Genomic DNA, 16,779 nt, shown 5'->3' with positions numbered 1-16,779 from the left:
CTCACCGATTACGGCGTAAGCCCGGCTGTCTGTCTGCCTGACCACGACAAGGGAGCGGTGCCCATGGAATTTTTCCTTCTTGGTCATTCCATGATTCTTTCACAGTCGGACTGAAGAAGGTTATAAACCACTGAAGGCCTCATTTGATATATTCGGGACGCTTTCAACGCCATCACCAAGAGTCAGTCTCCCCGTCTCGATCGGATCTATGACCCTCCATCGTCCATCCCTCGAAATTCGAAGATAGATTCGATGTGTGATCCCTGTAGACCATGGAACCCTCGGCCATGTCCTGCTGTGTTTGACCTTCGACACCCATCTGGAGGTCACCAGCTCAACACGCCCTGAGTTGCTCCTTCCATATTAGGCAATGCGATGCCACTGAGGAACGCACCACCACCACGAGTCCACTTCCGAGGCCCGTATCGTCATTCAGTCATAATCTTCGTCGCAGTGTTCCCAACGCCACCCCCTTGCTTCCCTCTTCCCCTCCCCCCTCGTGCCTCGTCCTCGTCCCAACTACTGTTACTCTTCCACACTTTGGCTTCCTTCACACACTTGGCTCTAACATAGAGAATCATTAGGGAACAGTGTTTGTAAGTCCTCTTCGAGGTACCAGTCAGCATGTTCCTTTACTACTGATGAGGCAGGACGACCGAATATAGCTCATATTCCAAGTTAGCTCACCGTCGTGGAGGTTTCGAGTTTCATCAAGCTGGCCTGCTGGTAAGTCTCATGGAGATGAGCGCCATTGCTGACGACGCCCTCTTCGGCTTATAGGCAACTGTTTGCTTGCTTGGAACTGGATGAGACTCGGTCCTTTTATCTGCTCGACATTTATCTTGACTCGCCAATTACTCACCAGCCGAGATCTGAGCTGTCTCACCTCCCTGAGCATTATGCCTGGCACCGTGGGCAGGTCCAGTAAGTGACAGAGCTTGTATGCATACCTTCCCTCAATGCACCATCCTTTGATGTTGACGACTATTGTAGGCTGGCTAAAAAAAACTTCGCCCGCACCGCAGGCCAGCTCCCCACGGGGACATGCTCTTGTTCGTACACACCTCCCTTCTTGCATGACATGTTTCTAATCAGGTAGCTAGGGGACAAACGCCCAATCAGCTTCATGCTCATATGCGTCTTTCTACGACTGACTCCTGCCTCCTTCACCCTCCACTTGCCTTGCACCGCGGGCAGGCCCAGTAAGTGACAGAGCTTGTATGCATACCTTCCCTCAATATACCATTCTTTGATGCTGACGGCTGCTGTAGGCTGGCTAAAAAAAAAACTGCCCGTTCGCCGGCATAACCTCGCCATTATGGAGGCAGTGAGCAGGCAGACGCGACTACATCCTGATCCGACTTCACGACCTTGAGCCATGACACGCCTTCGGTCACCAGAGAACAGCCCCTCCCACTAGCTGCACCGTGGCAAGCCCAGTAAGTGACAGAGCTTGTACGTGCGGCCTACGTCTAGTGCTGGGTTCCTCTACTGACTGGGCTCTTCAGGCTGGCTAAAAAAAATACCCGTCACACCGCAGTGAAGTGAAGTCCATTGTCGGGAAATGTAAGTTTGGCCTTCTTGCAAGCCAACTGCGTGTCTTACCAGTGACTCAGACACCGTCTTGCACTGATTGCTTTCTCGACCTGTCCCACCACAACGCCCTGTGCGTCCATCAATTCTTAAGGCCGGTCACACCACTTTTGAACGAACGAATCAACCAAGGTGACCGGAGATAGGAGTTGGATAATTTGGCTGGGGGATGTTGACATATTCCTGTCTTGAGAGTTTTGTGATTAGTTCTCTGGTTGTACCTTTTGTGTTGTCACTCTCTTGTTATTCCAGTCCTGGTCAAGGTTTTTACCCATAAAATGGGAAGTTTCCCTTGGCCTCGCGGATGCAACCGCAACCTGAATAGGGGGACTGGCTGTGATATCAATCAAATTCATTCAAATGACGAGGCATCATGTTGTAGAGGTGTAGGTGGTTACCGTACTCGTAAGCACGTTGTGGATTGCAATAACAGTTTTCACATTTTCACATTTAGAGCTGCTACAATAAGAGTCTATGGTCATGAAGTCCGGGGAGCAACAATTTTGTATGAAATCAGATGACATGGAGTTTGCCTCCTCTTGCCGATGCTTACTTACCTATTAATGGCTGTTGACTTCGTCGATTACCGGCACACTGGTTGACGCCCTCTCCTTCTTTTTTCTCTCTCGCCCGAAAGGCATGCCTTAACCAGCATTCCCAAGCGAAAATGGTCATTGATAATATCGGTGAAGCTCGCCAAAAAGTCCATTCCCAGCCACCCAGAGTTTTAACAACGGCAAATCTACCCACAACCGCGCCTTATCCACACTTTTGTCTTTAAATAGCTTTGGTGGCAGTCGCCGCGTCACTGAAGCTATCCAAGGATTACTCCACCAGCATCTCCGCAGAGAAGTCGCTATAAATAGTCGACGCGGACAAATTTAACCATATAGTACAGACGCCGCGTTTAAGACAGCGGATTCAATTATCAATTTACATCACCAATGTTTGGCTCCTGGTTTGTACCTTGGTGACTTCATTGGTGCCGTGAGTGGGTTTGAGGTTGGGATGGGATGGCTGGGACGTGGATCCCGACAAGGAATCAAGCTTGGCTTGATTCTGTGGTGGGTTCTTTCTTAGGATGTGAGGCTGTTAGTGGCTTTGTGATGTGGTTTTGCTCGTTGTCTGACTTGGGTTTTGGGGTTTAAAACTCTGTACTCGATTGAGCGGTATAGTTATTTTGAGAGTTTGGGAGATGGTGTGAGCGCTACAGAGTAGTATATTTGGGATTCGGAGATATGTATGTAATGCTCCGTAATTTGATTGAAACTGCAGCCGTCGTTACCCTTTCATTCATTCATGCGATTATTAAAGGCGATATAATAACTGTAGAGGTATGCCAAACGTATGGCATGAAGGGCTTCATATATAATGTCTGAAGCATATCCCAAAGAGGAAACGAGGGCCTCCACCAACGGGGATTTTCTTTTGAGATGTCGGAATAGCTTATGCTTAATAACACGGATTAATATGTTGAGATGATAGAATTTCTTGCTAGGGAAGTCATGAACATGGAGGCGTTCACCGCATAGTTATATACTGCGCGCATACATCAGTCGCAAGACGAAAACACCTGCAGCGGAGATTAATCGATGTGTCATATTGCTTTCCCTCGCTCAACCGTTCTACCATCTATCTAGGGATTCATTTGGGAAGAATCTGAGCCAAAATGGCCTATTACGCAAATTTGGTAGTAACAATATCCCCTAGAAGAACTCGCAATTCGCCCACGATGAATTATTCAACTGCCAGCTCACTGGTTTATGTTCGTTTCTCCGTCGAGGGATGCGAGTGAATTATGAATAGTATCCACTAAATTAAGTGCCAATCCAGGTACTCCGTACAGCACCTGACAAAAAAAAAAAAAAAAAAAAAAAGTCTTCAGTTGGGTCCTGAGGAGGCTGGCAAATGAATGATGCATCGGGCAACAACCTAACGGCAGACTAAAATCCTTAGTGTCTCCGCGTCCACCATTCGCCTTCTCTCGACCCTCCGGACGAGCAAGCTGTCTGATCCCCACAGTGGCTCGCGTGAGGCTTTCGTCGCATGTTGAAAAGAGTGAGATGAGCTGTCCAACTGGTCCATGGACGATGGGGAATCGGTCATGAATACAGAGTATTGGTGAGAACAATGGAACCGAGTCCACAACGTTCGGGAACTATTCGAGTAGGGGACCCTCGATGCCACGATGCGGTCCCCTCTCTCTGTGCCCACTTTCCGCCATGCATCGCATATTTTTCTAACAAATGAGAGACACCGAAGGGCTGACTCACTTGCAGATGAGGAAATCCAGTGGCTGGTTTACGGTCTGCTTTGTGATAAGAGGGGAATAATCGCTGGCAATCGCGACAATGTTGGCGGTCAATCCACCCTGCGAAACCCCCTCATGGATGCACACGTAGCAGACTATCCTTGACCCAGTTGGGGCCGGTGTCTAAATTTTTTTTTCTTGACTCTTCCGCGCCTAGGGTTGTATTGCGATGGAGGGATAAGAAGGCGCATTGCGAAGTGTAAGTCGAACGGTCAGGGTGCGCCGGGCAGTTTGGTATATATAGACTATATCATTAGTGAAAGCGCTTGAATTTTGAACATCAACTGTGTGGGAGTCTTACGCTCTCTTTCCTTTCTTCTACCTTTTGCATTGTCTTCATCTCAGCCTGGTTTCGTTGTATATTCTTTTTTATTTTTTTTCTTCACGTGTAGAAAAGCTACAGCAAGCGTCCATGGATAACTATCGGGATTACAGCAGGTGAGTTGACTTTTGGGCATCATCAGCCGAACAATTGTCTCATTTTGGTTGCGTCCTTTCTTCCGTTCCCTGCATCATCACCAAGAGCGCAAATTTTCTTTATACCAACCATGACAGTATTGCCACTGACCCTCCGAGTTTCTCATTGGGATACAGTATCGTCCATTCACCGCCATTCACTTTCCTGGTCGGCGCCAACCACACCAAGTTAACCGTTCAATCGGGACTCGCCCGTCATGTCTCCCAGCCGTTGGACCATTTGATGAATAGTGGGGAAACCCGCGAATCGAAACATCATATCGCCGTCTTGGAGGAGGAAGATGTAGAGACCTTTGTCGCCTTCTGCGAGTATGCCTATACCGGAGACTACAGCGTCCCGGGTCCGGACAATCGTGAGGAGTACCAAGAACAGGTCGTGAACAACCCGTTCAAGGGTGTGTTCTCCGGAGAGCCTGTCCTGGCGCAGCCTGACCCTAAAACCAGCGACGAGGCCGACAAGGGCCAGAGCAAGCCGAGTGAGGAAGTCCAGCCACAACCGGAGCAACAAGTGCCGCCGACTCCAGAGCCAGAACATCCTCTGGAGGAGAACAAAGCACCCGAGGAGTCTTTAGTAGCCCCAGTTGAGTCACCACAGGAACCCGAGCCTGTCCTCGAGACGGCCCCTGAAGAGCCCGTTGAGCAGCCTCCTGCGACTCCCGCTGGCGAAGAAGGTGAACCTGCAGACGCCAATGAAGGCGCGGGCTCCGGCAAAGGCAAGAAGGGAAAGAAGAACAAGAAGGACAAGAAGAAGAAGGGCGCTGCTGCCACGGAAGAGCCTACAACCAACCTAACTCCTCCCTCTACGCCTCCGCCTCAGAAACCGGAGCAGGGCGAGAATCTTCCTGTGGATGAAACACCTGCCCCAGCTGAGGAATGGAATCAGGCTCAGGAGCCTTCGGATCCCCCGGTTGATGCAGACGCCGATGCAGAGGCTCCCCAAGCGGCTGAGCCTGTTCAGACCGAGGTTGACACCTGGGAGCAATCTGCTCCGACGCCGCAAGAACTTGAAACGGTCGAGCCTGAAAGAACGGACTTGAAGCCCGAGGCTAAGGAGGAAGAGAAGGTTACAGAGGAACCGAAGCCATCACACTTTCGGACCAACTCCTTCATCGACATGTCGTTTGCCCGGCAACGCTTCAACTTTCAGCATGATTCGGGCACCAACTTGTGGGATGAATTTGCGGCCATGGACTATCACGACCCTCGACAGACCCACGGAAACAGGCCGCCAAGCTCACTGTCGTACTCGGGCTCGACCAAGGGTGACCTTCCGTATCTTGTTTTCCATGCCAAGCTGTATGTCTTCGCCACGCGCTTCTTGATCCCTGCCCTTGCCCAATTATGTCTCCGGAAGCTCCATACAGATCTCCTGAACCTAGGATTCCCCGAGCATCAAATGGACTCTCAGGATGAGGAGTCATTCGCTTTAGCGACCACTAAAGCCAGAATGATCCTCGACCTCCTCGACTATACCTACAACAAGACCACCCGTCTCGAGCCAATCTCCGCTATCTCAGCCACTCAGCTTCGCGACAACGAGCTTCGGAGATTGGTTGTACACTATGCAGCTTGCAAGATACGGGATCTGGCGGAGTTCTGTCCTCCCGAGGAAAACACTGCAGGCATGCCCTACCCACATAAGCGTTCGGCCAAGGGTTTGCGTCCCCTCCTCGATACCACCACCGAGCTCGCCTCGGATCTGGTGTACCGTATGATGTGGTGAAATGATTGATATGATATGACTTAATGGTTCTTTTCTGTCCCCTGGTTATTGATTGAACTTTCTTTTCGTTAGCTATTTCTTTTGTTTTCTTTCTCGTCTTCTCGCCCGATATGTATATCAAAGAGCGCACACGCACAGACACAGATCAAACACAGACACGACCTTTACGTGTATGCATGACTTGGAGTATGAATAATGACTGATGTGGATTGTCTCGGAACAAATGGGTCGCTAGTCTTCCTGAACCTTCTGTTATGTTTACTCATCCTTCCGCCTGTGACGAATTTCCTTGCGTGACCCAACATTGAATGATAATTTGTTGCAAGCCTTCCGGTATGGACGATCATAGATAATTACTACGTGACTGTTACATTGGGTCCCCACCTTGCCAAGGGAGCATCACCCTTTCTTCAATGTCTTATTGATCGGATCTAACGCCGCCTGAAGGCTGCTTCCGTTTCACAAGACAGACGGGAAGGTTTAGACTGTCGGTGTCCGTCGTGGATGCATCGATCCCGTTTCGTTCGACCTCCCCCATTAGGCATATGCGTCTTCATTCAATCCTTCCGCACTGATCCGAACGCATGGGATTGGATTGGATGTCCTTGGCCAGATTGAATCTGCAGCGGGGATCGGTGGTGATCACATTTACTAGCTTGTTTCCCATCGACCATCCCTGTCGATATCTCTATGACTGATCGTGTCCCAGGGATAGACTAGCAAAATATCTGGGAAGGCTGGTTCCGGAATTGGCGCAGGATGACCTCGAACACAAGACCTATGGCTGCACGACAAGGCCCTCAAGGGATCCCTTTCGAGTATCCGCAGTCACACCAGACCGAATGTGAAGCGGACCCCTCTCAGCTGCAGGTTATATTAAAACGCGCGCATTCGCAGGATGTCGGATCCATCAGACAAACGAGGACCCGTGGATTTAGCCGCGATAAGAGAAGAGCACAACGCTGACCGGATATCCCGCAGCGCAGGAAGGAAACGCTGTTTCTTGAGAATTGATACAGAGTGCATTGAGCCCAAGAGGCATGGGTCTAGCTGTCCATACCGAGGTTCATGCGCATGAGCCACTCCATAGTTGGGTATAGCGGGCCGATGAAGTGAACCACGTCTCTCTGGCAACGCCAAGAATAGTCGGATTTTGAGTGCAGAGGTTGGCTGGGCCTTTTGCTTTTGCTTCTATTTTATTTATTTTATTTTTTCTACGCTTGCCAAAAAAATGTGACGAATGCTCTCATCCGTAGGCGGAAGGACTGGCGAGGGGGTTGGTGGAGACGATGATCTACCTGTGCTCTTCTTGGAAGATGTTGCTTGGTCTTGGCGGGGGCATGTCTGTGCCACCGCAGTTCTTGGTACGAGTCAATCGACTCGATATAGAAGATAGATCAGAGATAGAAAGGTAAGACGATCAAACTGGGCCATCCGGGAGTGGGGGAGGAGAGGGGAAAGGGAGGCGGAGCTTGGGGTATGAAGTTCTTCGATTTGAGGGTCAACGTCCGGCAGAGCTCTACTCCGCAAGCGAACGGGGAGGAGAGTGGGATTTCAAATGAACTATTGTATGGCGGTTGATCACTTTTCCTGGCGCCTTTCATTCTGCCTCCTGATCGACTCAGGGTTTGGAAAGGGGAGCTCGGTAATTGCTGACGAATCAGTCTATCATCACTGCCTTTCTTGGCTTGTCAGGATACTAGTTACTAGTTCCTATTTTTACATGGATGTCAAGTGCAGATCATGGAAAGGCAGCAACAATTCTCTCGAGACAAGAAAAAAACGGGGAAGAAAATAGAAAGTGACAGGCAAGATAAGGCCTGTACGCATCATCCATAGTTCATCATTTCAAATGCTGAAACACAATTGGGTTATGCTGTCGGATAGTCGCATTATTGAGGTCAAATTACGTCGGTTGCCCAATAGTCAGATATCTTTGCCAAGAACCTCCTGCCAAGGCTCGAGACTCTTTCCATTCCTCATTGCGTCTGACTCTTCAACTGACGGTTTGTCTCTGTCATCTTGCATTCTTGTACAACACGGTGTTTGACCCTCCGTGGCTGGTCGTTGGACGATCAGTGTCATTCGTGTATCATCTTCATTCTCGAAGTATAGAGGCGGGAAAGCGGTTCTTCATTCCTCCTCTGTATACAGAATACAGAATACAGAATAGGAAGAGAGAGAGGGCAAGTGGAATTCCTCAATTAAATGAATAGATCACATTCGCCCAACGTGCTTGTGCTTGTTATCTATAGGAATGATTAATTATCTTTCTAGACATTATCTAACACTCCTAAACTTTAAACTCTAAATGCGCTCCCCTTTTTTCGTTACTATAATTTTAGCGTCGAGCTCTTATCTTTCGTCCTTCCTTTTCCACAAATTTCGTGCACCATAGCCACCGTGAGCTTGGCAGCGGACCTCCCGTCGGTGATGTGCTGTCGATCTTGGTCTTGGCCCTCGCAGTCCTTGGGCGAGACGCTGTTCGATGAAGCCTACCGCCGCGCACGTTGAGAATCTTCTTCTTCCCAGACCTTCCGTGACATTAAAGGTGCCTGATTCGGTGATCGAATGGCCCAATGGCCATGATGGGATCCACTTACTATGCAGGAATTGTGGCGAGTCTCGCCACCTTTTTGTATTTTTATTTTATTTTGTTTTTGTTTTCGCGCTGTGTCTTAGCAAAGAATCCCTGTAATTCGGGCCGAAAAGGACGGGCTTCGGCTTGTCTGGGAGGAAAACGCATGAGAAGCCGACGGTGTCAGACAAGCCGTTAAGTTCGTGTTCGGCTGGGAAATCAAAGGATAATAGATCCTATCTCAACCGAGATGGGAAATCGATATCATAAACGGTTAACTAGATGGAGAACTGTATGGAGTTTTAATTATGGGAAACAAATTTTTTGAAAAAAAAAATAAAAAAAAAAAAAACGTCTGCCTTATGAATAGTAGCATAGAGTGTAGGGGAGATGGTGACACTTGCTAAACCATTGCACTGACACAGCCGACAAGCCTACGGAGTGGATCGGAGAGTGTTTTACAATGGGTCTTTTTCCTTTTCCTTTTCTTTTTTCTTTATTTTTTTTTTTTCGCCTTGAGCGGATAAGAATGATTTTATGCCTGGTGATATCAAATCAACTGGGTCGTGCATGCATTGCATAGTCGTTGACATTGTTGGAACTTGTTTCTACGCCGCCGACCCACCGGAACTACATAGTATATCCTCTCCTGGCCTTGGCGGATCAAAGTGAAGACGCTATCCACCGAAGATCATGAACCATTCTGGCCTTTCTCTCTACTTCCCCTGGTCATCGCTGACTTGAGTTCAATGCCGAGCCCTTGCGCCATGGTCTCTCTGCCCCTTTGCAATAATGCGATGGGCCCCTGATATGCGCCAAACATGAGCTCTTCCTATTCCTTCCGGCCCGCAGTGGGCTCTGTATCCCTTTTCTGGGACGACAAGAGTTTAGGAAAGCGGGTTTCGTCATCTCTAAGCCAACCAGCTTGATATGTATCTGGTTTCTGTTTCTTGGCCCTGCATTCCTCAGTATCGACTATAGGCGCCGATGAACATCAGCCTGAAGTCAATGATGCCCTATCATCCGCGACATGTGTAGAGGATGCCAGCACGGTTCTTATATCTAGACCGTCCCACAGCTGTAGCATCTGGCTCGATGTATCTCTGTTCTGGTCCATTGACTGCTTTCCACGCTTTTCCGAGCGTTGTCCCGTTTTTTTAATCCATTCACTTTCTTTTTTTGTCCAGCTGCATTGCATTGCATTGCATGCCTTCATACTTTCATTGATCTTGGTTTAGCCTGAAGCGTCTGATCCTTTCGTGATTTTACCTGCAGTAGTTCTTTGGTCGTTCTTTGGGTTCCTTGCACTCATTTTCCTATCATACATCAAGATATAAGTGTGTGTGATTTCCTCATCAGGCACAGTTGAAGATCACTGCCACACAGTCTGTCGTATACAATACTATCTCTCTTGATTCCTTTCTCTTATCTTCTCTTGCCTTTCTCAGTGTCACACCACTCTACCTCTTCCTAGGGTCGTGCCACTGCCTATCTCGTTCTTTATCGTACCACTCCACTATAGTCTCTTCCTTTGTCTTATAAGCTTCGCGCCAAGGGCACAATGTTCAACAACAACAACGAACACTTCATACCACCGGGTTCCTCCCATTCAGATGTCGAAATGCTAGCACCTCAGAAGTTCGAGGATGAGAAGCAGCTGGGCCCGGTGGGTATCCGGGAGAGGCTTCGTCATTTCACTTGGGCCTGGTACACGTTAACGATGAGTGGAGGAGGTCTGGCCGTCCTCATCATCAGCCAGCCCTTTGGGTTCCGCGGATTGAGAGAGATCGGCATCGCAGTTTACATCCTCAATCTGATCTTCTTCGCCCTTGTCTGCTCGATCATGGCTACAAGGTTCATCCTGCACGGTAACCTTCTCGAGTCCCTCCGCCATGACCGTGAGGGTCTCTTCTTCCCGACCTTCTGGCTCTCCGTCGCAACCATCATCTGCGGCTTGTCTAAATACTTTGGTGAAGAACCCAGTGAATCCTTCCAACTAGCCCTCGAGGCCCTCTTCTGGATCTACTGTGCCTGCACCTTGCTCGTCGCCATCATACAATACTCATTCGTCTTCTCATCCCACAAGTATGGCCTTCAAACCATGATGCCTTCATGGATCCTTCCAGCCTTCCCCATCATGCTCAGTGGCACAATTGCCTCCGTCATCGGTGAACAACAGCCCGCTCGTGCGGCCCTCCCCATCATCGGCGCCGGTGTCACCTTCCAAGGCCTCGGCTTCTCCATCAGCTTCATGATGTACGCCCACTACATCGGCCGACTGATGGAGTCCGGTCTGCCCCACAGTGACCACAGACCAGGCATGTTCATCTGCGTTGGACCCCCAGCCTTCACAGCCCTCGCCCTCGTCGGCATGACCAAAGGCCTCCCCGAAGACTTCAAGCTGCTCCACGATGCCCACGCCCTGGAAGACGGACGCATCATCGAGCTGCTGGCCATCTCAGCCGGCGTCTTCCTCTGGGCCCTGAGCCTCTGGTTCTTCTGCATCGCCATTGTCGCCGTCATCCGCTCGCCCCCGAAGGCCTTCCATCTCAATTGGTGGGCCATGGTCTTCCCAAACACCGGCTTCACCCTGGCCACCATCACCCTGGGCAAGGCGCTCAACAGTGACGGCGTGAAAGGTGTGGGGTCGGCCATGTCCATCTGCATCGTGTGCATGTACATCTTCGTCCTCATCAACAACGTCCGCGCCGTCATCCGCAAGGACATCATGTACCCGGGCAAAGATGAGGATGTGTCTGACTAGACCACCACCACCACCACCCTCCATTCTCCCCCCCCTACCCATACAGCCATATCTACATGTCCATACATTTTACACACAGTTCCTCATACTCCCTTCACTCCAACCCATCTCTCCAGTTTAGACGTTACTTCCATTCATCAGCCTCCCCCTTTCATATACCCCTTCACCATCATGTCTTTGTCCATTGCTACCTGGCATCCCACGGCGTTTGTTTATTCGGTATATATATAACGTTGCGTTCACGGTCATGCTAGCACTCTGTTTCTATTTTTTGTCTCTGTTGTTGTTTGCGTCTTTCCCTTTCCTGTCTTTCCCACATTTCCCTCCTGGCATCATCTTTCCCCTTCCCCATAGACAAAGAGATAGAAGTCATAGATTTAGAAGGAAACAAGTCTCATTATACGTTCCAAATCCAGTCCCCAAAAACTTAGTACGTAGCCAAAAAAAAAAAAAAAAAAAAAAAAAAAAAAAAAAAAAAAAAAAAAAAAAAAAAAAAAAAAAAAAAATAGATAAAGAGAGTCTAATCTCCCCAGCAAATCTCCACATAACATCCACATAACATCCAATGAAATGGGCAGAATCTAGACCGCGTTGAAAACCCATATACATGTCCCTAGTAGTTAGTATGAACCAATCTACTAAACCGGATCATGCATCCGTCCTACTGCACTCGGTAGGTGGGGATCTGAGTTGGGATGGATTATTATGGATTCCGGTTTATTGGGTTTTCCCTTGGCGGGGAGATGAAACTATATACTACTGTGTCCTGTGTAGAGGAAGTACTTCATTGGTTTTACGTAGGTCAGTGTCTAGGTTACGGTAACTAGGAATCAGTTCCGGTTTGGGTAAGGAGGTTTTGCTCCGAGATACTATGCTTGTTTAGGGTGTGATTTCGGTTGGGCCTGGAATGGTCTCTAGAGTGGGGGTTTATTGGGTCTTGGATCAATGTCTCTACTACTGAGTAACTAGTAACTAGATGTCGAAAGTATTCTGTTGAGAAGTTGTAATTTGGTGGTAGGGGTTGGGTGATTCAAGTTGTGATATATTATATATTGGGGTTGTATATCTCTGAATTACCATGATGGCCTAAGTTTCGATAAACTGTACTTGAGAGGAGAGTTTTTATAATATCCAGCTGTGCTTTCAACAATTCAACATGGAAACACAGCACACTTCTATGGCATGAGGGTATTTACGTCGACAGCATTGTATCGTACACAGTAGTTTAGACATGACAGGCCATGGCCATATATGGATCCAATCCAAAAGGTTGGCAGCCCAAAAGACGAGAAGAGATCTAGTGCACCAGTCTGATCTCGGTGAGACCGGGCTCCCACTCCTTCAAACCCTGAGCAATATTATACCAGAAGCGCAGGCGCACGCATTCCTGTCTTGCGGACTCCAGATCGCCCGTATCGAAGGCATTCGCTAGCTTCTCCACACAGTCTACTACACGGGCCTCGTTTTGTTTCTTCAGCTCGGCGATCGTGGACTCGGCGCCGGGTTCGGCGCCCACTTCTTCGATCGTCTCCTGCACCTCCATTACTTCCATCAGTGTCTCCGGGTCGAGCGCATGGTGTGCGGCGCCGTCCTCGGCTGTGACGTCGATGTCATGCATCTCGCGGAGGAGGTACTGTGCGCGCGCGAGCGGATCAGACAGCGTGCGGTAGGCTTCGTTGATGCGGGCTGAGAGGGCCTCGGCCTGTTGTTTCGATGGGCCCGGCGGGTACTTGTCCGGGTGGATTGTACCCTGGAGCTGAAGAAACTCGCGTCGCAGGTCGCTGACAGATATGTGAAAGGGTGAGCTAGGCGGTGGACCTGCTGGGAGGGTCTTGGGGAAGATAGTGTAGTGGTTCGTGATGTCGGGGATGTTTTGGACCGTGCCGTTGTTATCAGTTGTGGTAGCATTGGAGGGAGATGTGGAAGCGAAGCGACGGGGTTGCTGAATATGATATTCACGTGGTACGCGAACGGTACTTTGCGGCCTGAACTGGCAAAGGAGGCATGCCCCTGGTGTTTGCTCGGGGAACGAAGGCCGGCTTCCTGATGTTGCTCGGGAGGTTGTAAAGGAGAGCCGCGGGAGCAGTCTCTGAGGGCGAAGGGATGCCGCCATCTTCTTCTGATTTGCCCGATTCAGGTTCCAAGTTGGTCTGAAAAGACAATATGTGTAGACTGTACGAGTAATGGTTGTAGATTACACGAGGAGAGAATACTCGGACTGAGTTGGAGAATTGATGCTTATCGGGCAAACCTAATATAGGGCCGGTTAGTCAGCATGGGGTTCCGGCCTCGGAGAAAACGGAGAGAGTTCCGGCAATTTACGTCATAGTCCGAGAGCTTACTTTTGATATTCGTTGGATTTCTCAGTGTACGGCTGTTGGTGACTAAAGGTAAGAAGCTCCATGAATTGCATTGGTTCGTGATTTTCGAGATTGCCCATGCTTGTATGACCGCGGAAAAATCCCAAAAGGCTGCGCCCGGACAAGTAATGCTCCCATATCTATGGAGCAATGGACTACCTAGATTCTGAAGTAGTGACCTGTACTGCAGGGTCATAGATTGGGCAAACTGACCCCGTTATTATATTGCTGCATCTTCAGCTATCCTACCCATCGATGCCCCAAAGCTTCACTGTGCGGTCGTGGCCACAACTAGCGATCCACTGCGCATCATCGCTGATATCAGTACTCAGCACATTGCCTGAATGGCCACTCAGGCTCTTCACCAATGACCAGTCGTCCGCACTAAAAACGTTGACATTCTTATCAAATCCACTGCTCACAAAGAAAGTGCCCGACTTCCTGGGTTGTACAGATGTCGACTGTGAGGATTGATCGCCGTCCACATCCATCCGGCCACTCTGCCCATCGGTAGACGGCAAGTAGGAGCTGGCAGATTCTGTTCCTTTATACCACCGAAGGTCGGACACGACACTCTTATGCGCACCGATGCCACCAGTATTCCGTACTTGACGCAAGTCCCAGCACTTTACCCAGCCGTCACCCGACCCGGTCAGGACACGATACCCATCCACACCCCAGTCACAACCGTAAATTTCACGGATATGGCCTTCAAGAATCATCACAGTCCGACCCGTCCGAAGATCCCAAATACGTCCAATGCTGTCGAGTCCTCCACTAGCCAGAAGAGAACCATCATTGTTGAATGATACTGTGTAGACCTCACGAGAATGACCTTCCTGGAGCAACAGTTCCGCGGTCGTCTCAACATCCCATAACCGCCAAGTTGTGTCATAGGACGCGGACGCCACATATCTCCCGGATGGATGGAATTCCGTTCGACACACCCGACCACTGTGGCCTGACAGTGTAGCTATCGGTTGATCCTGATCAAGCGACCACAGACACACATTTCCCTCGCCACCTCCCGAAACGAGGTTGACGGTCGACTCGGAAACATTGGACGTCGACAGTGTAGCACCTGGGAACCATGACAGGCCACCTACCCGATCTGTATGTGCTTTGAACGACCGTTTCTCCTCCAGGTTTGGCACCGTAAGCAGCTTAATCCCACCGCCCCAGTTACCTGTAGCGATGGTCTGCCCATCCGGCGCAAAGCGACAGATGCTGACTGGACGATCACCCGCAATCTGCGAACCGTAAAGATCAAACCCATGTAGCTTCTCCTTAACCGCTTTACGGTGCTTAATGTGCGTCCGGAGTGGAATTGTCGATTCTTCTCTCTGTCGGGCCACGCGCTGCTTTGCGCGCGGAAGGGAGAATCGCGCGATCGCTTTCCGTGCTTCTAACAGATCTTGGGAACCCTCAGTGTAAAACTCCTCCTGCTGCTCTGCTTCCTCCTCCTCAGCCTCTTCAGACGCTTCTCCCATATCCACATCTCCCTCTGCTGCCGCCGCATCCTGTTGCTCGGCGCGGTCGGTTAAAAGCTCTCGTAGTCGGTCTCTCCGGTCCGCGGGGCCTTCGCCAAACAGAGTGATGGGTTCTCCAAGCTCTCGTAATCGCGCGCGTACTCGACTATCGTCGGTCGGGACCACCATCGCAGCAGCTCTTCGTTTGCGTTCAAATTGGGATAGAATAGCGGATGCTCTCTCCGACGGGATGCCCGCCGCAGCGGAGGGGATCTCATAATCGCGGTCAACAGCTAGATGAGACAGATCAGTTAGTGAAGTTCGAGTAAGATACATACGATACTTATCTTGATAGGGGAGTCGTTGTTGTACTTACGCAGATTGGCCAGATCAATACCCATCTCGGTGTCCTATGAGCCGAGCCATTGGATGTCAGTGATTTTAAGAGAAAAAGCCTTGTAAATGCATTGTGATCATCTGTTACCATTCCCGGGTCTATGGGATTCAGGATCGATTGATTCGAACAACAAAAGGGTAGGTCTTACCGCCGCCTCCTCCACATATGCCTGTCTGGATGGGTGCATCATCGTGGGCAATAGGACCACGGGCGTCGATCAGACTGCCCAACACCTTTTCAACAAGTCGGACGGAATGATTCGCGTGGGTTTGTACCACAAGGTACAGCAGCGGGTTGTTTGAAGGGAGTCGGAGGTTTGAGGGAACGCTGTGGGTTAGTGGAAGTTCGGACGGAGGAGTTCCCTTTTTCTCTTGAAATTTTGAAGGTGACGCGAAAGGAAGCGGCAAGATGAGAAAATGAACGGCGAGTGTGAACAGACACACCACCACAATGTCACAACACCGCAGCCTCCTTTTTTCTAACGTACTCGATTACATGTTGCTTCAAGCTACAGAAATTCTCTATACGGCACTATTGCCATGTCTGTCCTTGATGAACGCTTGATTTATGCTTATCGGCCCGAGTGTCACCTTATGGTCTAGACAGACCCAATCGGTATTGTCAATCCTCTCGTTTTATTCTTTTTACTCCAACACGTGGGCAATTCAGAGGCTTCAGTCGGCTAACCACGGAGATATCCAGTCGCGAGGCACTCAAATCACAATCAAACGACCGTATCCCAACGTTGGCACTGGTCACTCCACTTAAAGAATGGAGGCGGTCGATTGATGACGACAGGCGGTCGGCAATCCATTATTTGTAATTTGAAAAATGGTGCCGAATCCCAGTGTTCAAACCCCCTCGGGAGATATCAAACACGACCGCGAATTTTCGTCCTTCCGCTGTATATATACCGACCGTTGTCTCTAGATTCAATACTTGGCTCAGCGGGAGGGTCTGCTCACTCTCTTTCACGGCACGACAGGCCCTGTGCGAGGGAACATTCTGTTGCATGTTCCTAACAGACGGGTCAAAGCAAAATTCCCTATCGCTCTTTCGCGAGGGTTTGAATTGCGTTACTTAGTGCCCTTCGGCGACGATCTGGTC

At 49.8% G+C, this 16,779-nt stretch overlaps 4 protein-coding genes across 4 annotated transcripts; 2 read left to right on the top strand and 2 right to left on the bottom strand.

Annotated features, from left to right (window-relative positions):
* The first annotated feature begins 4,163 nt into the window (after nt 1-4,163).
* BDV37DRAFT_2074 (uncharacterized protein) lies at nt 4,164-6,186 on the top strand. The gene is made up of 2 exons (XM_032079941.1): nt 4,164-4,342; nt 4,499-6,186. The coding sequence occupies exons 1-2, from the start codon at nt 4,317-4,319 to the stop codon at nt 6,102-6,104; spliced, it is 1,632 nt and encodes a 543-aa protein (XP_031947243.1). The 5' UTR covers nt 4,164-4,316; the 3' UTR covers nt 6,105-6,186.
* A 3,885-nt stretch (nt 6,187-10,071) lies between these two features.
* BDV37DRAFT_2068 (tellurite-resistance/dicarboxylate transporter family protein) lies at nt 10,072-11,570 on the top strand. Its single transcript, XM_032079935.1, has one exon. The coding sequence runs from the start codon at nt 10,244-10,246 to the stop codon at nt 11,444-11,446; it is 1,203 nt and encodes a 400-aa protein (XP_031947242.1). The 5' UTR covers nt 10,072-10,243; the 3' UTR covers nt 11,447-11,570.
* A 943-nt stretch (nt 11,571-12,513) lies between these two features.
* Nucleotides 12,514-13,850, bottom strand: BDV37DRAFT_2038 (J-type chaperone JAC1). The gene is made up of 2 exons (XM_032079891.1): nt 13,789-13,850; nt 12,514-13,697 (listed from the first exon to the last, which is right to left on the bottom strand). The coding sequence occupies exon 2, from the start codon at nt 13,557-13,559 to the stop codon at nt 12,744-12,746; it is 816 nt and encodes a 271-aa protein (XP_031947241.1). The 5' UTR covers nt 13,560-13,697; nt 13,789-13,850; the 3' UTR covers nt 12,514-12,743.
* Nucleotides 13,851-16,324, bottom strand: BDV37DRAFT_2037 (putative pre-mRNA splicing factor). The gene is made up of 3 exons (XM_032079889.1): nt 15,821-16,324; nt 15,652-15,685; nt 13,851-15,568 (listed from the first exon to the last, which is right to left on the bottom strand). Exons 1-3 carry the CDS (start codon nt 15,860-15,862, stop codon nt 14,052-14,054), a joined length of 1,593 nt encoding a protein of 530 aa, XP_031947240.1. The 5' UTR covers nt 15,863-16,324; the 3' UTR covers nt 13,851-14,051.
* Nucleotides 16,325-16,779: the final 455 nt, after the last annotated feature.

This window comes from Aspergillus pseudonomiae, assembly GCF_009193645.1.
Source record: "Aspergillus pseudonomiae strain CBS 119388 unplaced genomic scaffold BDV37scaffold_1, whole genome shotgun sequence".
Lineage (NCBI taxonomy): Eukaryota > Fungi > Ascomycota > Eurotiomycetes > Eurotiales > Aspergillaceae > Aspergillus > Aspergillus pseudonomiae.
This window is presented reverse-complemented; position numbering and strand designations above follow the sequence as displayed.

Excerpts from the sequence above, each read along its gene's own strand:
- BDV37DRAFT_2038 (XM_032079891.1), bottom strand. The coding sequence starts at position 13,559 with ATGGCGGCATCCCTTCGCCCTCAGAGACTGCTCCCGCGGCTCTCCTTT.
- BDV37DRAFT_2037 (XM_032079889.1), bottom strand. The coding sequence starts at position 15,862 with ATGATGCACCCATCCAGACAGGCATATGTGGAGGAGGCGGCG. Across the intron at positions 15,686-15,820 it reads CATATGTGGAGGAGGCGGCG|GACACCGAGATGGGTATTGA; the intron begins GTAAGACCTACC and ends CTCGGCTCATAG. Across the intron at positions 15,569-15,651 it reads TATTGATCTGGCCAATCTGC|CTGTTGACCGCGATTATGAG; the intron begins GTAAGTACAACA and ends TGTCTCATCTAG.
- BDV37DRAFT_2068 (XM_032079935.1), top strand. The coding sequence starts at position 10,244 with ATGTTCAACAACAACAACGAACACTTCATACCACCGGGTTCCTCCCAT.
- BDV37DRAFT_2074 (XM_032079941.1), top strand. The coding sequence starts at position 4,317 with ATGGATAACTATCGGGATTACAGCAG. Across the intron at positions 4,343-4,498 it reads AACTATCGGGATTACAGCAG|TATCGTCCATTCACCGCCAT; the intron begins GTGAGTTGACTT and ends ATTGGGATACAG.